A 22808-nucleotide genomic window follows, 5' to 3' on the forward strand; every position below is an offset into this window, starting at 1 on the left:
CTCCCCTCTTCCCCATCTTTCTGAGATTTCCACAGACAGAAGCCAAGGACTGCACTGAAGTAGGTCTATCTCTGCAAACCTAAGGGCCAGAGGAAGGAAAGCAAGCATGGAGAGGTAAAGAATGGTAGCCACGCAGAGAATCCCCTAAACCACCACAGGGCAAAGCAGAGACCCAGGATGACAACGGTCCTCCCCCACGGTTGCCAGTTGCCGTCTGTCCTTCCATGGAGGGCAGGCGAGGTAGGAATTTAGGGTCACTGAGAAGCGCAGGTCACATCTGGGAGTTTGACCGGGGAGGGACTCTGATGGAGGAGGAGGGCAGGGTGGTGCCAGGGGCCGCCGTCCTCACTCAGCGGCTGCAGAACGCCCAGGTCCCAAGCTTGGAAACCAAGAACAGGGTCAGACCAAACCGTGAGGGCACGTGAGGTAAGATTAGGGCGTAGAGAGTCTGCTGTTTGTGGAAAAAAGAGATTAAGGGAGTGGACCACTGATTTTGTGACTGGGTCATGGACTGTTTTGAGGAACACAGAAAAAGCCTGGCTCTTTTCTGTTGCTCAGATCCATTGAGCTCAGCTCAGTAGCTGTCTTTCGCTTTTGGGCTCTGTTCCAAAGCAGATGCATCCTTGGACTTAAGAGCAGGTGCTGGTTGTGGGAGGGCAGCGGGAGAAGTCTCAGCACCCCTCCCAGTGGTTTCAGGAACATTCCGTCGAAAACAAACCCAACTTTCTCAGCCACAAAGTTCCAAAGGGCAAATTTCCCTCCACGCTGAGATTCTTGTTCCAAAGGAGAGATCATGAATGTGAGAAAAATGGGCTGGTTCTAACATTTTTTCCTATTGTCTAATGTTTTATTTCACTTGACTTGTCTAATATGAATTTAAATGGCGGGAATAAAGGGGGTAAAAAGCCACACAACTGACTCATGAGTCACTTTGGCTAAAGCCAACTTCCAGGGTCAATGGGACGAAACAGAGAAGGTAGTCTGAGGTGTTAATATTTTATTTTTAATAGTTTACACGTTTTTAAATGTAAAATGTTGGATAATCCATGTACTCTGTACACACATAGTATGTCTTTTATGTGTATCAGCTGCACATGGCAAGTAGCTGCACTTTTTTAGTCTTTAAATGTTTTAATCCAAAACAAAAATACCAATTAAGTCCACGTGAAGGACTAACTGCATAGAACATTTAACTTCTTAACCAGATGCCTCGTTTAATAGAGAAGGTGTAAGAAAAGGCATCCACACAGCCACTGACCATCCTCCCTAGCGCCTACAAATACTAACAATGGTTAAAGTGATTTATTCCAAATGTCATTGTATGTCAGCTTTTTCCTTTACAACTAAGTGTTATAAATCCCTTAAAATAGGGCACTTAGAATAGAAATACTCCTTTGCTACAGTGGAATGAAGGTGTATGTTAATGAAATAGCCTGCCACTGGGTCTTTTAAATACCTAAATACTTAGAACTATATATAATCAATTCTCAGTTATCTATGATAAATGGGTAAAGAGATGGAACTATAATCAACAAATACAGCAAACCCACAAATGTTCCCCACACTATTTCTACCCAGTAGCTTCACTCTACAATCTACCTAACTTTTTGCCAGAACGGATGGAAGTTGCCAACCCACCACCCTTCCCCTCTCTCCCTGGAGCGCGGAGCAACACTGAATAGTTGTGGAGACGGAGGGAGGAGGGCAGCGTGGATAACTGAGAAGTGAGCACATAGATGCACCTGCCCTGAGCGCACTAAGGGACAGGAGGAATTCTAAACCCCAACCGTGAGCAAACTAGTGTTTATCTGCCAGAGTCCCAAATTCCTGCTTGCGTGCAACCCTGCCCTGAACTGGGGTGGGGAGTGCGTCAAAAATTGGTTATGCCTGCTACAGCACACCCACAAAGGATTCTTAAATTCACTATCCATATTCTGGTTTTTGTGCCCAATGTGGGAATTACCAAAACAAACAAACACACACCATCAAAACCAAAAAGCAAAAACAAAAAACACCCAAAAAACACCCAAGAAAACAAAAAAACAAAAAGAAACAGAGAGCACATGTAAAGGAAAATTTTAAAAGCTGTAAGTGTAACCCCTTGGTCAAAAGCGCGCGCCAACTCCTATTTCCTTTGAGTAACAGAGAAACACACATCAAAACTCTCATATGAGAAACACATCAAAACTCTTGTATGACTTCTCTTCAAAAAGAACGTGCACATCACACATTTACGCTGTTTACTAAAAAGGAGGGGAGCTTACAGTTAAAAAAAAAAAAGGAAACAAAGAGGATGGTTTGAGTGTCACAATACTGATTCAAAACTGAAATGGAAGACAGTTTCTCCCTAGAATACTTTAGGGTTGTTCAGAGTCCTTTTCCATAAAAGGAATATACTTGAAACACATCCCAGTTAGGTGAGATGAGATTGCTAAAATACATACAGAACTAAAACAAAAAACAAACCGGCCAAAAACCAAGTCCATTTCATCTTAAACTCCTAAAGTTTCACGTTGGTTGGCAGTCTTTCCCCTATTGCCTACTGCATCACTGCAAGGAATTTGCTTTCTTCCGCGAGGGAGGTCAGCAAAGAGCTCATGTCCCCGATGGCCATGTTGGTGGTGCTCACAGACAGCGCAGGCAGCGGGAGGGACGTGCGCGGTGTGGTGAGGCGGGAGGAGCTGTGGGAAAGGTTCTGAATGATGCTGGGGCTCAGGGCTCCAGACATCAGGCTGGCGTGGTCCCCGTCGTCGATGATAGCATCAAAATCAATCTGCACCCCTTCCAGGTCATGGCTGTCGAGGCTGTCCACTGTGCTTGTCACCTGGTTAGCACCTGGGGAGAGTAATTCAGAGTTTTCGGTGCTGGCCCCCTGGAGCAGGCAGTTGGCTTCTGAAATGGAGAATGAACCCGTTTTCATGTCTTGCTGACTGAAGCCAATGGTTTGGTCATAGAACTGACCAGAGTAACTCTGCGGGTTCGAACAGAGCGGATGGGGCTGCCCTTGTATCTCCATCTTGATGCCGTTCACCCTACAGGTCTGACTCGAGTCGCTGAGCTGTCCCTGCTGCAGAGCGAGGCCGCCCCTCGGCACAGCCTGGCGTCTGCTGCCCCCGAAGCCGGCACAGGGCTGGTAGCCCCTGGCGGCTGCCAAGCCCGATGGCTGGCTGCCCTGGCAGGGGGGCCCGGGCAGGCCGCTCTCTGGCCCTTGATAGATGTTGAGGTGTGAGGTAGCGCTGACCTGCTCTAGCACCTGCTGACCGGCGCGACCGGCCCCTTGGTGGTCGTTGAGCAGCTGATGGGACAGGTACCCCTGGCCCACCAGGTCTTGGGGTGCCATGCCATTCACAGCGCTGCCCGCTGACTCGTGGGGCACCACCGACAGGCCAAAACCTGGCTGGCTCCCGTTCCCCGGCACCGTGGTGCTTTTCAGCTTTGCCGCCTGAATCCCGGCACCACAGGCCCCATCGAGCAGGCCCGGGGCTGCCAGCGGCCTGTTGAGGCAGTTCCCATACTGCTGGGTCTTGTAGGGCTGTTCGTGGAAGGTGTTCCCGCTGGTGCCCGGTCCGCCACTGTGGCTCGCTAAGTGCTCGGGGCCACCGTAGGAGCTGCCGTGCTCCACGAGGGTCGGGTACCCTCCGGCGGGGCCGACCCCGTTCCTTAAGGGATTCTGTGGGTGAACGCCCATGTTGGTGTTGGCGTATAAGCCGAAGGCTCGAGCCTGCGGCGCCGCCGACCTCTGGCCACATTTCACCTTGGACGAGCACAGGTCGGCGCTGCCAGAGCTGACCTCATTCCACTGAATGGGCAGGTCGGATTTGCTGGCTTCAGGGCAAGGCTGCTCCAGCGGCCGGTACTGCTGGCCCGCGTGGCTGTCGGGCAGCCCGGGGGGGGTCGAAGTCTCCGTGCCCGCTCCCCAGGCCGGGCCCATGGGGCCCTTTGCCGTCGTCAGAGACGGAGCTTTGGAAGGGCTGCTCATACCCCGCCTGGTTCTGGGCATTTAAATACTGCACCACGTCGTCGGGCAGGAAGTCCTCCTCGTTCAGGCTCACGTCGGCGTCCATGGTGAGGGACTCCAGGGTGACGTTCTCGGTAATGCTCGGAGGGCAGGGGGAGGCCGCGAAGTGGCGCGGCTGGCCGCCCTCGGGCCGCGTGTAGTTCTGGAGCACTAAATTGCGCTTCTCCAGGGAGGCGGGCAGCGCCGGAGGGTTGAAGCCGTGGAGGCTGCCGAACCGCGGCACCCGGGGCAGCGAGAGGCTCTCGGACACCGTCCTCACCGGGTCGCTGGCCCGCCTCACGCCGTTGCCCAGCGCGTCGGCCGGCAGCAGAGGGCGGCGGCCGTAACTGTGCGCGCCCCCGTCGCTGCACCTCCGCGGGGGGTGCACGGGGGGCAGGGCCCCCGCGGGCTCCCGGCCGTCCCCGAGCAGGGCCATCCGGGTCTTCAGGCTCATCCTCTCCATGTTGGGCAGCGGGGTGGGGGGCGGCCCGCCCGTGGCCGCCGCGTACTTGGCCTTCAGGCGGTACTGCTGCGCGGGCGTGAGGCTGAGCAGGCTGGGCAGCCCGTCCCCCTGGCTGGCCTCGCTGGACCTCCGCGAGGCGTCGGTGGAGATGGGGTCGTAGGAGTCGGCCACGCTCACGTTCTGGGGCCGGCCCTCGGCCTGGGACGCCTCGCTGGACCTGCGGCTGGAGAAGCAGGGGGAGATGCCGGAGGAGCGGCGGCTGCTCAGGTAGGCGGAGCTGATGGTGCTGGTGCTGCTGTCCCTCCGGTTGAGCATGTTCAGCATGGTGATGTCCACACCAGCAAGGTCGCTTCTGTTCGGGAGGAGAGTCAAGGACCCGCCCAGACTGCAGCTGGTACTGGGCTGCGTGCCTGCAGAGAGAGGGTAGAGAGAAGCGCGTTCATTTTGGGAGGGTGGGAAACCGGTCAGGTGCAGGGTGGGGTGAAACTAGTTTTGGTTTCCCCGGCCGCGCAGAGTCTGCCGCAGCCCCCAACCTCTGCTGCGTGTCCCCAAAGGGACCAGGGAACAGTGAAGGAGTGGGTGCAGCTGTGTGCCAAGAAACTTTATTCGTGAGTGGGTGGGAAAGTTTGCAGACCCCTGGCTTCAACAGAGCAGTAGACACAGCCTGGATCACTTAAGCTCCTTCACAGGTGTAGGGCGCAGTGCTCTGGGGACTGGCAAGTCCGAGGCCAAAGGCATTCCCGGAGTGTCCTATCTACTCGGGGCTTCCTCTGACATCCCCTGAAGGTGGAGGACATCTGGGTCGGTGTGTGGGAGCTTCATCCTGAGGACACAGTCTAGGCATTCAGTGTCGTCTCAGAAGCAAAACCTGACATGGGCTTGGGGCTGCAGATGCGCAAGGCTGCCTGGCCTGCCTTGACCTGGGAACATGTCAGTCAAGGTGGCCGCCGATCTCCCGGGTGCCGATGGGAAACCAGATGGCAGTGCTAACCCCAGATGCCACTGCTGGAGGGACTTCCTCAGCAGTTCCGGTCCAACAGTTCTGATCTCACCGTGAGAACACAAATCCTACATTATTATCCCCTTACGAACTGCTTTTAAAACACGGCCTCTCCAGAGAGGTCACACTGATGGGTGTGGTGCAGTATGATTTTAGGACCGGGGGACACACCAGTACACACCAAGCCAGGTTCCTCCCACTGCGGCCTGGGGTACGGACAGAACGGAGAGCCCGGAGCCGAGGTGAGATGGGGCACGGGACTCACCGTTTCCTATGAGAGGAGAGACTGCAGGGGCTTTGGGGGGTAGAACGGGGTTCAGTCGTGGAAGCATTCCATTCACTTGTTTGAGCCTTTCTAGTTTTACGTGCTCCATCCATTTGGTTCCTGCCGGGTTCCTCCTGGTTTGCAAGGCGAGGGCGGTGGTTGCAGTGGAAATGGTCGAGTCCATGATTGGGGTTTCGTCAATGGCCCCGAGGTCTCCCACACCACCTCCGTCGGTCAGAGGAAGCTCGATCCCACTGTTGGAAAAGTTGCTGATGGGGGACTGTTGGCTGCTGCATGAAGACTGACCACCAGGGCTTGGCTGAGATGTCTGCTGGGGTCAAGAGCAAAGCAAAGAGGTGTCATTGGGAAGGAGAAAGCAAAGGAAGCCGAAAACGAGGGCTCATGCAGATCCTAGACCTCCAGGGTGCTCCAGGGGTGCAGTGAGGGGAGCTGTGTGCCGGTGAATGGAAGCGGCCTCTCGCAATCTAGGGGCTGATGGGATACCCAGCGGATGTGTGGTGGGGGCAATAGAAGCCGGGCGTGCTGAATGGGGCTGGGGGCAGTGACTGGCACGATATCGGCCACGGGATCCTTCCCCAGATGCCAGCTCTGCAAACAGGCTTCCTCAGCTCTAATCCCACTTGCACAACTTGACTTGACCCTTTGGGCAAAAGACTCAGTCACTCTAAACCTCAGTTTCCTTATCTACAAAATGGGGACAACTTACTTATCTTCGGGACTGTGGCAGGAATTAAGTGTGAGGCCCAGAGAGGCCACGAAATAGTCAAAGACCTGGGAAACAGTTCCCATTTGGCTCCGAGGGCATTCGCAGTTCATCTTATCCCAGGTGGCTTTAGTCCGCAGGCTCGTTCTGCTTGGCTCCAGCGGGCTCGGAAGATGGGTGCTTGAGGGGCACACTAGGTCCTCTCCCATGAGACCATCTCTGAGCTGCTCAGGGCTAGTTGCTCAAGCTCTCTGTAACTTCCCCCACTTCTGTCTACGCTTGCCTGCTCCACAGAACCCCAGCAAGGCTGTGCATAAAGACAGCTGCAAGAAATGCTCCAAGTTACAGCCATCTGAGTCTGGAATAATCTTCCCATTCCCCTAAAGTGCCCTGGCGTTTCTCTGGGAGAATCAGGCAATGTTTCCCTCATCACCACTGTGTGGAGTGTATAAGCCAGTTCTGCAACTAGAGAGAAACCTGAGCCAGTGCACAGGCTCTCCGTCAGGGAAAGGACCGCCCCCCCCCCCCAGCCCCAGGGCTCCTGGAGATGGGGAGTGAAGGAGAGCTGGTTGTCCTCAGATCGGGGGGTGGCATCCTATAAAATGGCCCTCAATGACCAGTCTGCACAGCCTAGAACCGCTCTATCTAAAATTCCAATGGTGAATTCCACTGGTAGATATACAGGATAACCCCTTTTTTGTGGATAAGAAAATTGACGTTCAGAGTTCAGTGATTGCCCAAAGTCACAAATTCACAAGGTCAATGCTAAGACCAACCTAGACTCCCTGCCCAGCACCATTTCCATCTCCCCACAGAGGCTTCTCTAGTGTTACTGGAACAACTAGAAGCTGCCAGCAGCCCAAGAACAAATTCTCCTGGGAGAGAGAGCCACACGCACTCAGTTATGGACCCCCAGTTGTCCCAGGTGGGGTGCACAGGGCTGTCGGGAAGGGGTTTTAGGCATAGGGCTTCTCAGCAGAGCCCATCACACTCGTTTCACAACCACACTATGTACAGCCAAGCAGATGAAGACTTCCTAAGTGAATGCCATGTGATACACCAAATTTGTCCCGGGCAACCAAGCAGAGCCAAATGAGATACACAAATCTGATGGGGAGTTTGGGAAGCCTGGCTCACGTTTTGCTTTGGTAGAATCCTGGAGGGCCAGGCCACGTGCTCCTTCCCAAGGGACTTGGAGCATCCAGGATTTCGAGGGCTTTGACTCTTGGACTGTCAGCTCAGAGTGTGTGCAGGTGAATCTGTGTGTGTGTGTGTGTGTCCGTGTGTGTGTCTATGTGTATGCACACACACACCATAGACTCAAGCCTCTAAGAGGGCACAGAAGGAGGCACAAAGGCCTTTAAGACCAAAGAATCGCTCGGAGGAACTCAGATACTTCGACACAGATTAAACTGGGAACAACAATATATCCAGATCATCCTCAAAGAGGGAGGACACCCGTCTGGTCCCAGAATGAGTTTACATGCTTCAGTTCGATAATGTGATAGTCTTTGAGAACATCTGCTTGGTCGGCCGGCCGTGATTTGTTATGAAAACCTAGACAAATAGAACAATGAATTTCACCATCTGACTCCACATTTCCACATGCTCAATGTTCAAAACACATTGCTTCTACGTTTGAAACGTAGCTGAGTAATGTCCACTACCAAAGATACCACAAAGCACAAAAACGAAAAATCAAACGTACAGAAGTTAAACGTTAAAACAAACACAAAACAAAAAGAGCAGAGAAGCCAAAATTCCCTCACCTTATTACCCACTGTCCTTAGGAAGTGAGAACAAGACATTTAGGAGCATTACACAGAAGAGATGTGGAATTAATAAGAAAAAAGAAGAAAGAATTTAATTCATAGCACGATGATCAAGAATACATTTTTAAAGAAAGAATATTAGAAATGTAAATTTCATATGCATTAGTAAATGTCTACAAAGCGATCTACTTATATTTATATGTGTATGGATATATACAGACAAAATAGTCCCCTGTAGGAAATCAGATGAATTTATTAGCCTTCCCTATAACATATGGGGCCTCGTCTCAAGCTCTATGGTCCCTTCCAGTGTATGTTTCTATGATTTCATTGCTTTATAAAATAGTTCACATCTTGGGGCATCTCAGATGTCACTGAACCAAATAACTATACGTTCTTATTTCTACCAATTTTCTTCTTAAATAATGGGTCTTTGGAGAGGAAATGACACGTTTTCTTGAGCTAGGGATGTACATTAAAGGTACAAGAGGCTCTGGGTCCTAAGGATGTCCGAAGAACATAAATCATTGTCTTTTGATGACATAATCTAGGAGACTACAAATTCATTTTCCTTGTTTGATTAAGCACTTGGGGATAAACTGTTGAATGTTCTGCACATTGTACCGGTAGACTTTATTTTAGGAAATGGATATGCGATCCCCCCCAAAAGTATGCACAACACCGCTTATGAACTGATTAACTTTAACGTATGGTGATGAGTCATAAGACATACATCACCTTTTGACTAAGGTGCTTTTTATTTTTATTATAGTTTATTTTTTGACTAAAGGGCTTTGTATTTATTTTTCTTTCTTTTCTTTCCTTCCTTCCTTCCCTTCTTTCTTTCCTTTCTTTCTCCCCTTCCTTCTTGCCTTCCTTCCGTCCCTCCTTCCCTCCTTCCTTCCTTCTTCTCTCTTTCTTTCTAAAAGCAAAATACAGCTACCCACTGGCAACTCTGATAAACCTGGACAATTTCTTGGTATTATTTTGGCTACACTTAATGTCACTCTCTAAAACTCTTAAACTCAACAAGTCATTAAAATTCAACCAATCATTAAATTCCACTTGGTCAACTCCAAAATTGTACGTGGGCATCATTTCCTCTCCATACGTACTGCTGCATGGTGACATCGCTCAGGAACTCATAGGATGTCCATCCAATTGCTGGACTTTTCTGATTTTAGGAAGACACTTTGCGAAACTGAGCATAGCGATGCCTACCTGACCAGTCATGTGCATCTGGAAATCCAAGCCCACAACTTCTATTGGGTACGTTTCCTCTGTACATAGAGTAGCCAGATGAGACCCTAGCACATCCCTTGCTCCTCACCTCTATGGTTTGGGCTCCACTGCCAAAATGGTCTCCAGTCTATCAAGCCCATCCCTAGCCTGGCACCGGAGCTGGCTTTTCTAAAAATCAGCCAGACGACGTCATTCACCATCACCAGTAAAATAGAACCCCTTTTCCTCCTCACTCCTTTTCATTCCTGCACATCGTCCTGGACCACTACCACCACCCCCCCCCCCCCCCCCCCACCCCCCCGCCGCTGGCTCCTGCTGCAATGTCAGGCCTGCACCTCCCCCACTTTGAGAGCTGAACTTGAGATCCACCCCCACCCCCTTCCCTATCACATCCTCAAGTGCACAGGCGGTCTGTTCCCTTCTCAAATGCTCTCACGTGCACTTGTGGGAAAGACCCATCACGCAGAGTTCTAAGTATTTGCTTTTTGGTGGTCTGTCTAGCCCACGGGACTATAAACGCCCAAAGAATAGGACCGTGCTTATTTATTTCGGAGTTACCAGGGCAAAGCACGATGCAAAATACACGTTTATAGAAAGCCTGAAGGGCTGATTTTCTCCATTACAGGTCTACTGGAAATGTAGTCAGTCATGCCGTTCTTTCTACCTGCCATGATGTGCTATGATTCCAGGCTGATTTACAAAAGTTAGGAAACTCTGATGCTCTTTTCTGAGTTACTCTATGCTGACTAACCTTAAGTAAGGAATCCGGGTCTCTGAGCTCCTGACCCCTTCAATCAGGGAGTCCAGTGCAATGAGGACCCGGGTGGTCTAGTCCGTCCTCATGCCCTCGTTGACTTTTTAAAATAACCTGGGATGACTTGAGGACCAGAAGGAAAGCGAGTGACATACCATGGGCTTCTCTGCCTTGACTGCTTTCACTTGGAGGCATTCTTCCCGCTTTGAGGTAGTGTGGCTGAGGTCCTTCTGCTCCCCAAGGGCTCCCTGAGTCTGCCGGCCGGGCGACCGGGACTGTGAATGGCTGCCAGAATCGCGGGGCGGCGGGGGCCGAGGATGTATGTCCCCACGCTGCTTCTTGGTGACGTGAGCCTCTGGGCCGTGCACCGTCTTCACGTGTTTCCGGAGGGAACTCGGGTCTGTGTAACGCTTTGTGCAGCCTGGGATTTTGCACACATACGGTTTCTGCCAAAAGCCCCACGAATGAAATAAGAGATTGTTACCAAAGCGCTCGCGCCCCAGCCCAACCGTCTCATGGACACACACCGCAGCTTTCACTCTTTCAAAGCACCTCTGCAAAGCTGGGAGGTGTTCAGACACCTCTAGATGCTAAGGGTTTAATAAGGTCATTTGAGGGGGAGACAAACCATGAGAGGCTGTGGACTCTGAGAAACAAACAGGGTTTTAGAGCGGAGGAGGTGGGGGGGTCGGGTGAGCCTGGTGGTGGTTAATAAGGAGGGCACGGATTTCATGGAGCACTGGGTGTGGTGCATAAACAATGAATTCTGGAACACTGAAAAGAAATAAAATAAAATGAAAAAAAAAATAAAGGCCATTTGAACACTGTTCGGGGCCTGCGAATTTGGCTTTAATGGACTGTTATTTTAAAAGATGCTCAAAGACAGTTGCACACGTGCAGATCGCCTGTATGTTCTTGGAAACATTTATCCTATGAGTGGGAAGAAGGTTCCTGGTGTCAGGGTAGCTGCTCAGTAGGTATTTGAAGGTGACAGTGAAGACGATGACAATGATGGTGACAACTGCAGAAGGAGTCTTACACACACATCACCTCATCAGAACGCCATGTGCCTCCGAGAGAGGTCATGTGAAGACATTTCTTAGGGATGTCCTGGTTCTCTGATCAAAAATCACTATACCCTTTGTGAAAATGTGCACATTAGTGTGTAAAAAAAATGCCTACAGCCTCTTCTGTGTTAGAGATCACTAAAATAGGTCCATTTGGGTCATGTTACAACTCTGTGGGATGTTTGAGACTCAGAATATCCAGAACATTCCTGATTCTCAAAGTCGCAAAGCCCTGTCTGACCGTCTGTGAATGCTCACTCACAAACTGAGAAGGGCTGGTGGTTGGTGTCCTGGAAAGGAGGATGCCGGTCTGGGTCTGCCCCTGAGTGCTAAAGCCTGTGAATGATTCCGTGTTCCATGTGGGCCTGTGATCAAACCTACAAATGCAGTCATTAAAAATTCTACGGATGCTTATAGCTAAATTATTTACTCAAATCACAGAATCGTTGGCATTTACTCATGACCAACATCAAAACCGGGATTTTGTTTACCTGGCTTGAAATATAATATATTCGTGACTCCTTCCAAGAATACGTATCTACGTAGACCAGAAGATGAGCTATTAGGTTAGCGACAGTCATAAAAAGCATGATTAGTATAATATACCCATTATATTAAAAAAAGCTGCCCTGTCTTATAGAATGTATGTGTCTAAAAGATGCTTTTTCACTAAAAGCCCAAGAACAGACTGAGTGCTACAGAAAATGATGAAATGTCCTAATGTAGGGAAGACTCCGAAAATTATCCCGAGAGACTTCACCTCCAAATTTGAGATTCTTTTGGGGAGAATTGATTCCCATTAACTATGAATTACTTCTATTCAGGGGCTGCTATGATTTGCAGCACATATATAATGAAATGAGCACATCGACTTCTATGCATTAGGGACAGAAGAATGGCTCCAGCCATGAGTGGCCATTACCTTCCAGCGTCTGACATGGGCCCTATGCCCGCTCACCACGCTGCTGGGACAGGCCGCTCCATCAGCAGGCATGCTGGGATGCACAGCGCAGGCATGGGGGGGGGGGGCGGTGGGGAGGGGGGTGCAGGGAGAGAGCGCCAAGTCAGGCCAGCATTACGCGTCTGAGCCGCTGCTCTTCCCATAAGTATATGCCTGTGTCCACGCTGGGTTAGCCTGGATGTGAGGACACAGCTAGCGGTGGAAGGTCTTTGCTTGTGACCAGTGACTGAAATGCTAGAACTGTCTGCGGGGATAAATGCTGTCAGTATCCCTGAGCTACCCGTGTCTCCTGTCCTAGATGTTCAACTTTTGCCATGGTCGTTTCCTTTTTGACTCACCCAATGGAAGGGTACTTTGTGAAAGCGACTGCTGCATTTTTTAACTTAACTTTGCAGCCTTTATCCAACTACAATTCTCAGTGAATGTGTAACGGTCCCCACTATAGGCAAGACTCTGAGAATGTCAAGTTATAAGCCGCAGGATTTAATATCTGGGGTTATAAAAAGTGCAGGAAAAATGAGAAAGCCTGTAATTATCACCAGTCCCAAGTATGAATGCCCCCGAAGGGTGTGGACGGAGGGCAATCATTTTTTAGTTGGGGTGATTGTGGGAGGCATCGGTTTCTACGTCTTTACATCCGGGTATAACACCCAGCTTGTGGGGTCTAAGGGTTAAATGAGACAATGTATGAAATGCTCACCACGAGGTGTTTGTTGCACAGAGTGATTAATCAGTGAACAGAACTTTATTACCAGGGGGCTTTGTAGCTGGGTCCTAAAAGAAGACCAAGATTCTGAGGGATAAAAGTGAAGGTAAGTGGATGCAAAATGTAAAGCCAGGGTCTAGCGGCAGGAGCATTTCATGCCTGCGGGTGAGGCTGTCCAGTTTCCACGCATGTCCACAGACGTAAGAGGTCAAGCTTGGAAGGGCAAGCATGGGCTGGGTGCCAGCAGGTATAGACCCAGAGAGTTTAAACTTTCCCTCTAGGAAAGAGGAAGCCATTGGAACGTTTTGGAGAGGGAGACACACCGAGTCCGAGCTCAAGGATTCTCGCTTAGCGTGACTCTGGGGGGACATGAGCTGTGTGGTCTCAAGTCAGGATCCCTGGCAGAGGCCACTGCTATGGCCCCAAATGGGTGAGGCAGCCTAAGGGTGTAGGGGGAATGCCAGACTGGCTTCCTGAATGGGAAAAATGCCCCTCTTGTTCGAGTTCACAGTATTCTGTTCCATACCCTCAACAGCAGAGCATGTGCCTCCTAACTAGCTCTCGATATTTGTTTGGGGCAATGAATGAAAGTACAAATAAGAGACAGCCAATAAATGAAGGAGGATATCTAGATTTATTGTGGACCGGCTCCTGACACAAATCTAGATTCGAAATTTTGGTGGAAGTGAAGCTGTCCGTCATTCCTCTGGAGGGCCAAAGCCTCGTGCGGTCAAGGTGGCTAACTGAGTTTCTATACGCTGCTCAACCCTGGTGAAAGGTATGATCGAACAGTGTTTCGTTTAATCTCATATTGGATAAACGCTCAGACAAAGCTACACTCTTGACCTCCCAGAAGTGGACAAGCTCAACTCTAGTGTATTTAAAAGCAAACAGCTGTGCACATAATTTAAGTCCATGAGAAAGACAAAAAGCTGAGTAAGTGTGTGTGTATGTGTGCACTGCTAATCCCAACCCCTCCTTTGCCCCAATTTCTCCACAGCAGCAGGAGGGAAACTTGGCCTAAAAAATCTATAGGAGTGAATACCTCCAAGATGTCTAGTCGTAATTGTACTTAAATACATGGAGTGCAGTTAAATATATTAATTCAGTTTAATTCTAACTTAATCAAATCCCCCAAAACATTTTATATTGAGATCTAATCCATATACCATAAAAAACCCTTTTAAATTGCACAATTCAGTGGCATTTAGTACTTCCACAATCTTATGCGACGGTCTCCACTTACCAGTCAAATTCCAGAATATTTCCAACGTCCCCAGAAAAAATCCTATATGTATTAGCAGTCACCCCTAGTCCCTTCCCTCGGCCTCTGGCAAACTGCTAATCTGTTTTCCATCTCTATGGCTTTGCCTAGACTCCCTAAAACTTTGTACAAAACAACAGCAGCAGATTACACTATAACCACTGCACGTAGCAGAGGCATTTTTGACATTAAAAAATGGAGATATGGCATCTCCCCTAAAGTCTCCTGCAACAGCTGATTGATAATAACAGGTTCCAAATGACGGATGTCTCCTCATTCTGCCACAACCCTTTTTAAAAAGCATCTGTACATGCGGACGTGCACATGTGAGCTGAAGTGTGAGTGTGTTTTTAAGAAAAGCGTGGCTCCTTCCGTTATAGATGTGTTTGCTCTGTCGCCGTGAGCTGAAGGGACACTTGGGGAGGACCTTAAGGCCAGTGGTCCCTGAGCTGCTAAGCCAGGTCAAATGTGTCTTCTCTCACACATATCAAGCAAACCGATGACCTCCTTAGCGGGAGCAGAACTATGTCTCACATTAACAAATTCTGGCCAAAAATCCTATTTCTACACAAAATGCGGGGAGCTTTTTCCGTTCAACTCTGGACTCATTCCAGAGAAGTGTTCACAGAGGAACCCGAACTTTGAGCTCGACCTTCTTCAAAGAGAAATTGGAGGCCTGCAGGCAGATGTGCCTTAAAACACAGGCCAAATCATTTGCTATCATTTTCATTCATAATACTGTTCTGAACTTCTGGGGGGTAACTATGGACAAAACAGCTCCCAAGAGCCTTTGGAAATGAGAATGCCTGGAAATCCTGTTTGGCCAAGGTTGGTGGCCTGTAAAGGCCTTTTTGGCTAGACTGCATTGGAAGATACCGCCTGGAGAAAGCAAGGAAAGGTGGGCGTCTATCCTGGCTGCTTACTGGGTCATTCTCCGCATGGATTCATGCTATTCTGGGCAGAGCAAGTGGGTGGAATGCCAAAGTGAAATGCTCTTACTGGGGAATGCTTGGATGGCTCAGTCGGTTAAGCGTCTGCTTTTGGCTCAGGTCATGATCCCAGGATCCTTGGACTGAGTCCCGCATCGGCGTCCTTGCTCGGCGGGGAGCCTGCTTCTCCCTCTCCCACTCCCCCTGCTTGTGCTATCTCTCTCTATCTCTGACAAATAAATAAAATATATTTTTTTAAAATGCTCTTACTGTTTGACCAGTAGGTGGCAGTTCTGAACAAGGCGAAACCTGCTTGCCAAGGGTTTGAGGTCCCCCCCAGGTCTGCATTGCTCACCAGACCGGGCCCATTTGCAGTCAGCCCAAGGGGCAGAGACCTGCAGCCCAGCGCCCACTCCTGCCAGGAAGGCCAAGAGGAAATGAAACGGAATGGGCCTTGTCTCCATGTGCATTGCCCATGAGGGCTCTCTGCTACCACCCTGAGCTCCGGGCCCAAACAGCGCCTCGTGGGGGAGCCTCACCTCATTGGAATGCGTCCTGTTTTGGTGCTTGGCGCGATCCGAGGCATTCGAGAAAGCCTTGTTGCAGCCTTCATGCTCACAGACGTACGGTTTCTCTCCAGTGTGAGATCTCAAGTGCGTTTTCAAGTTTTCTAGTCTCGAGTAGGCCTTTGTGCAACCTTCAAACTGAGGACAACAGGTAAATCTGCATCACTCCACACAGTACCGGCTTAGGCCTAACACTCCCCCAAAGTTGATGAAAGACTGACATTTCGAGGGTCAGCAGCTTTTCAAAACCAAGGAACAAAAGTCCACTAAACTCTGCATTTACTGGGATTCAGATGGGGCTCAGTGCTCTTGAAGAGACAGCATTTTCAAGGTTACTAAAAAGTCCTGGAGGTTTCTTTCTTTCTTTCTTTCTTTCTTTTTTTTTTAATAGACCACTCAATGTGGACAATGGGTTTCATTATCTGTTCACTGATCTCCTCAAATTCCCACTGATTTTAGATTCAGCACAAAGTTCACTAATATGGCTTTGGGTCCATACAAAGGCATGGAATTTGATCATGTTTGTAAAGAGCCTTTAAGATGTAAAGCGCAGGGCTGAGCAGTGCCCGGTGCTCCTGGAGGCCCCTGTGTGAAAGGAGGCTTAGTCCCAGCCTTCTTGTGTGTCTACACCGGGCCATGGGGACGGACTAGGAAGGCAAAGGAAAACTCTGAAGTCACGTGGGTTCTCTATTTAAAAGTGAGCTTATGGGCTTCAAGTCAAAGTTGGCATGTCTCTCTGCCCTCCGGGTCTTCCAGCGTGATGGACATTTCTGCTGGGGCAGGCATGCAGGCCATGCGCTCATTGCCAGTGCCCACCAGTGTATCCCAGCTGCCCCCCGCCCACCCACGGCTCCACTGTCCAACATGGTAGCCGTATGCCCCTGTTTATATCTACATTTAAAAAAAATTAAATGGAAATACAATAATCAATTCCTTGTTTGCTCTGGCCAGGTGTCCAAAACCCTCAAGGGGCCCACAGGGTCCCCGGCTACCTTGTTGGACAGTGCAGGTCAGAACGCTTCCTCTGTCCCCCAAAGTGTGGTTGTCATGGCTCCTTCTCCACTTCTGTCTTTCCCCCCAATTCCAGAACCCCCTTCTCAGAACTCTCGGCGTTCATCACAGCACCCGGCTCCTCCCACCACCGGGCCACTCCCCGCCCCCTCGGCAGAGTCTGTGTCCACACAGCATGCAGAGGTCCTGCCAGGGAGCGGAACCCCACCCTGACAAGCGCCCCCGCCAGGGGCCCCCATGCCCACGGCCCACGCCGTGTACTCACAGTGCATTTGTGAGGCTTTTCCCCCGTGTGCCGCCTCATGTGCACCACCAGCATGTACTGGGCTTTGAAGGGCTTCTGCTCTCTCGAGCAATCCAACCACCGACACACGAACTCCTTCTTCTCGCCGTGAATGTGGTCGTTGTTTATATGCTGGGGTGGGGACAAAAGAAAGGGAGAGCACGTGGGGATGCAAGACTCATTTCTGAAGGCGACAGAAGGGAGGGCAAAAGGCGCCCCAACCCTCAGCCCTAAGTAACGTATGATAACTTGAAATGCAGACGGTGGTTTTTGTTTTTTGTTTTTTTTTTGTTTTTTTGTTTTTTGTTTTTAGTTTGTAGGTTTCTTAAATTTGCCCTTAGTAGTCATGCACCTGTATTTTGTGGCGCTATTTGGAGGTGGTGTGGTGGCAAAGAAGAGGGGAGGCATGACATGGGGTGAGCCCAAGTATCCTCGCTGGGTCTCTGCCTTTTTCACCTGCCCAGTGCGGGTCAAGGTCAACAGAGCACAAGGGAGCTCCCACGCACTCCCGTCCTCGGGTTAGCACTGCGGCTGGGCTCTCAGGAAGGGAACGTGCACACGTGTGCACACACATGTGCCCGCACACACATCATTCCCTGACAGGAGCAGCAAAAACCAAAGGAAGCACTTTCCTGAACTACACTTTAGCTCCAGTCAGTGGGATTTTTTCTCTCGGGTGATGATCACAGACAAAAGAACCAAATACTGAAGAGGACCAGGAGACCAGCGAAATGCTTTAGTGTCTGGGTCACAGCCTTCTTGATGTACAAAATACAGGGATGGCTTACCTAGGCTTGAACGTTCTTCCCAGCTTTATAGAACTCTCTTAACTCCATTTCTAAAACGAAGATGAATTTCCCTGAATGCCTCATCCACTCAAAGTTTTAGAACCATTTTTTTATATAGTTCCTTGGGAGGGGGGTCATACCTCAACTGTCCTACAACGGGAAGACACAAAAAACCCTAGAGAAATGCCCGAGGAAAAGATGGTTCAGTCGATTTCAGTACGATGATTATGTGACTTAAATGTCCATTTAGTTACTGAAGAAGTCAGTGTCCTGGGTGGGTCCTGTGGGTTTTATTCTGTGGTTTCCTTACCCCACATTCTATTTGCCTTAATTTAAGCCTCTTGTAAGCACTTTCTCAAGTGTACATAGAAACACACCACAGATGAGTCCGTTCGACAAGAGAAAGCCGCCTTTGGGTTCCATGTACTGTGTGGTTGTGACAGAACGTTTAATGACTTTCTTGCTCAGGCTCTGGTTCCTGAGTGAGCGGTCTCTGGGGGCCTGTGGGTTGGAGTCTGCCCTCAGCTGTCCTTACCCTGTTCCTCCAGGGGGCAGATAAAATGACCTTAGCTCTGCCTTCTGGACTTGAACACTGGGTGAGGGCGGAGAAAGGCCGTGGCTGTGACCTCCCCGTTCCTTGAGCATCTCTTGCTCATCACACAAATCCATCCCATAAAAACTGCTCTTGGTTCACTTTTCCCCGAGGTACTGGAAATAACCTCCTTGGATTGGAAAGGACACGGAGGAAGAGGAAGGCGGGAGGAGCTGGAAACAAGAGTTAGAACTGGGCTGAGTCTATTAGAGGACAGGACCCCCATCTTCTCGTTTCATAGTCTCAGCAAATGGCCAGGGTTCCTGGTACCTGGCAGGTCCTCAGTACATATTTGCTGAATGGACTGGACTCAGGTGGCAGACTGAACTTTCACTGGACAAAAGGGATTGAACTTGATGCTTCTGCTTGTCTTGACTTAGTTTCATTTCACCTAGTGTCCATACAATACGATTTTAACGTAACATGTTCTATGACTTTATGACGATACACTATCGAGAGCTCAAAAGGATTTGAGTGATATCCAAACATGAACCCCACCTTGCTGGGAACACTGGGTGATCATATTTTCTTTGCTCCACACACACACTTCCTGAAGAGAGCTGAGTGCTTGTTATCCGATATCTCCAGGTCTCCAAGAGGAGATGGTGCGATTCCCCAAGTATGAGTTAGAATTTCTAATTTTCTGAGTGGATGTTGCATTGAGCAGAGTCTCACATTTTCTAGAAACACTTTTTTTTTTTTCTCATTGATGAATAAATGCTTACTGCACAGTATGTGATTGCAACACTCCGTTCAGTATTTACTGAAATACTGAATAATAAACAGTATTTACTCCACTCAGCGTTTACCCCTGCATACCGAGATCCACTCCACTCCAAGCCCCGTGCTGGGGAACCAGCCGGACATGCTTCTTGCCCTAAGGAATGGACAATCTACCGATAATGCCTGAAATGACTATACAATTACAGTTGTGATCAGTGTTGTGAAAGGAAGAGGGTTTTCTAGAAATAATGAACAGGGGGTCTCAAATCCATGTGGCACATGGAAGAGCAGGGTCAACTTCTTCAATGAAGGGGCATTCATGGTAGGACCTGAGCGACGCGTGGAGACCCGCCGAGTGTGCAGATAAGAGAGGGTGTGTGGAGAAAGGGTCCCCGTGGCCGAAAAGCTAGACCCATGGGACAGAACCCATGGGAAGGGAAGGAGCACAGGTGGTGGGAGAGGATGAGTCAAGCAGACACAGGAGGCGTCCAGCAAGGAGCTGATGAGAGAGCTGTAACTGAAAGACCCCATTTCCTATTTGTATACCTCACCAGCGCTCACTGACCTTGGCCTCTGGGACAATGTCTGAAAATTCCAGGGCCAGGCATGCCATGTCGATCAGCCAGCTGATCTCCCATGAGGAGAGACACAGAAGAACCTGGGCTAGCCAGGAGGACCAGCCTCGCTTCCAGAAAGGTCAGTATCTGGGGGCAGGGGGTGTCTTCCCTCTTGACCCCCATACAGGAGACCACAGTTCCATCTAATAGGCTTTTGTAATTCTCTGAAACTGCTCTTGAGTACAAAGTTGGATTGAGACCACAGGGTATTTTTTTTTGAAATGAGATTCTACCCCCTCGGCCGGCGGGGTCCAGGTCCAAGGGCTGAGCACAGGATGTAATCCATTATTCTTAAGAAACACGAAGACGTCCTTCTGCCTACTCGGGTAGTCCAAATGCATTGTAGGCTTAATGCAATTCCTGACATTGGATTGCAAGAGAAAATTAAAATTCTAAGAAATAGATCGTCTCTGTCCTTGTGTCCTAAACATTTACTTTTCTTTCACAAGCTGCTTGGACCTCTGCAAGGAGGCGGACCCTACACTCCAGCGGAAAGAACGTGGGATGGGCATTGGAAGACGCCTCCCAGACGGAGTTCTGATGAGCTCTGCATCTTGGCACAGGGCAGTTCTCCTACTTGAAACTTAATTTTCTCATCTGTTAAATCCGGGTGATCAACTAGATCAGGTATCGGCAAACTTTTTCTGTAAAAAGCCAGACAGGAACTATTTTAGGCTCTGCTGGCCAAAAGGTCGTAGGTACCCAAACTTGGCCTCCATTTTAAATGAACAGTTAGACCACGTGTAAATGAATGGGTGCCGCTGTTTATCTTTGAGGCTGAACATTTCACGTCAAGAAATAGTCTTAAGATTTTTTTTTTTCCCAACCATTTCAAACTGTAGAAACCATTTCTTCACTCAGGGGCTGTGCAAAGGCAAGCAGGGGCCCAGAGCTGGCCTGTGGGCTGCCAGTTTGCTCACCCCTAAGTGATTTCGCTTTCCTTCTTAGGCTGCAGAACCCCTGACTTTCTTGGTCAGGCTGATCAAGCCTGAGGAAGTTAAATTAGAGAGGGAGGTTTCAGCACCAGGGAAAAGACAAAAACCACAGGAAGGAAGAAAAGTCGGGATCCTAGGCTAAATAAGGGGAGGGAGGGAAGCCAGACAGAGCCCCCCGCCCCTGCAGTGTGCTTCTAGGACCCAGTGGTGGGTCGTGCTCCCCCCGAGTCCCAGGTAACTAAGAAAACAGACACACAGTGAATCCTCAGCATTCCACCAACAGAGCTCTCCCGCGTGAAGCTGGCCTGAAATTCAATGGGTATGTGCTTATTTGTGGTTTCACTGAACATTTGACTCCCTAGCAGTGAAAACGTTAATCAAATATATAAATAATTTAATTGGAGGGAAAATAATGCATGATTAAAGTCCAAACTAATCCAACACAAAGATACGCAATTTGCCAGCGGCCTGAGCTCCAGAAAGAGATAGATGGTGCAAATTACAGTGCCACATGCCAGCTCCCTCGGCGGGGCTCTTGGAACTCTCCCCCCTGAACAAACGGGGCAGGGATGCCAGGACCACACCGTTCCCCCAGAAAGGCCGAGTCCCCCCGCACAGCTGCTTCATGATTTCCTCCTGCAAGCAGGAGTGGAAGCATCTGCCTCGGGAAACTCATGGCTCATGGAGCAAATACAATCTTTCAGGTGCCCACAGCAAACCAACAAAGTTGCTGTGTCCCCAGCGGGATGGGTCTGCAGCCAGGTGAGCCAGGACCCTGCATTCCTATCCTTCTGCTCCCCGAGGCGCCCCACGGGCGCTAGGGGTGGGGAGAGGTCTGTCTGCTGGCCTGGCCACCGCTGTGGGAAGGAAGACCTAAGGGAAAATGGGGGAAAGGCAGGTTTCTGTCACCACCACCATGGAAGAAGCAATGGCTTTCGCTAAGTGAACCAGAATCCTTTCTTCTTGTGTCCTTAACTGCTAACCTTCAGAAGAAGCACACACGTGCGGTCCATCAGCCCTGGATGTCGGTGGCTCTCTAAGCAAAGCTGCTGTTCAAGCAGTTCGGGAACCTGGGAAGCACCCTCATGTCACCCTTGCCTTCGGGCAGATTCCCTGCCGATTCCCACTCGGAAAGTGCAAGTTTTCACGATGCGGAAGCACCCTCCATCGGGTCAAGTTCCTCAGAGGAGAAGCAACAGTAGGGCTCGTGGAAGCCTCGCACATACATCCCCGTGCAAACTTGGCTCGAGGGCAGCACACCAGTCAGTAGACAAACACCTTGATGATCAAAGCCAGCTCACTCCCCAAATCAGACAGCAACCTGCCAGGCAGAAGGTACATTCCTCCCGCTGCTGTAATGAAACTTCTATTGTCAAGCACACCTAAAACCAGGGAAGGCGGAACACGTAAAACTTCAGACTCAGCCCTCGCTACGATCTCCGCACGGCTCCCCTGTGCACAGGCGTCACACACCCCCTTGCTGTCAGTTCCCGCTGTTTCTCAGACAACACAGAGCTTTGTCACCCATGTAAAAGGTTTCTACAAAGCACCCTGACAAGTTTTTCGCAGCGGGAGGTCCAAAGACCGTGGTCTTCAGTGGCACGGTGCTCAAGGACCTGTGATCTGTCTCGGCACAAACACCCATGTGCGCATGTGCACGCAAACACACACGTGTCTGCACACGTACTACTGCTTTGACAGAAAAGGAAACAGACTGGGAGAGGAGTGTGTTTCATACACGAATGCTCGAGACACTGAACCTGCATTATGGGCGTGAAGCCTACAGATGGTCGTTGGATCCTCAGTTTTATTTCTGCCTCATCCCTTTCTTTGTGTCTTAACCCACAAACACGCTGCTATTTGATGCCGTGATTTTATTTTAAAACTGAAGGAAATCAAGCCGAAACCTTGCCTTCTCAGGAACTCGCAACACTTGATGCTTTCTAAATCTTTTCACACTGCTGTCAGCTGAGCTCAGAAACCAGGCCGAGTCCGTGAATATGTTTTGTAGAATTCAATAATTTATAACTTTTAAGGACGGGCTGAGAGTGTATGTTGAGAAAACCTCCTATTGTGATAGAGGATAGGATACAACCAAGAAAACAGTTTTAAGTAAGCTCAATTTTCAGTTTGCTCCCCGATGTCATAT

General features: G+C 49.8%; 1 protein-coding gene across 1 annotated transcript in view; it reads right to left on the reverse strand.

Annotated features, from left to right (window-relative positions):
* Positions 1 to 2230: 2230 nt before the first annotated feature.
* The window catches only part of GLI3 (GLI family zinc finger 3), a 259870-nt gene continuing 239292 nt past the window's right edge, over positions 2231 to 22808 (reverse strand). Inside the window, 6 exon segments of the mRNA XM_032874968.1 lie at positions 2231 to 3892; positions 3894 to 4870; positions 5726 to 6053; positions 10373 to 10663; positions 15684 to 15848; positions 16987 to 17136. Coding sequence (XP_032730859.1) covers positions 2540 to 3892; positions 3894 to 4870; positions 5726 to 6053; positions 10373 to 10663; positions 15684 to 15848; positions 16987 to 17136 — 3264 coding nt within the window. The 3' untranslated portion in view covers positions 2231 to 2539.

Source organism: Lontra canadensis, unplaced genomic scaffold (genome assembly GCF_010015895.1).
Source record: "Lontra canadensis isolate GAN:19392208 unplaced genomic scaffold, GSC_riverotter_1.0 scaffold54, whole genome shotgun sequence".
NCBI classification, from domain to species: domain Eukaryota; kingdom Metazoa; phylum Chordata; class Mammalia; order Carnivora; family Mustelidae; genus Lontra; species Lontra canadensis.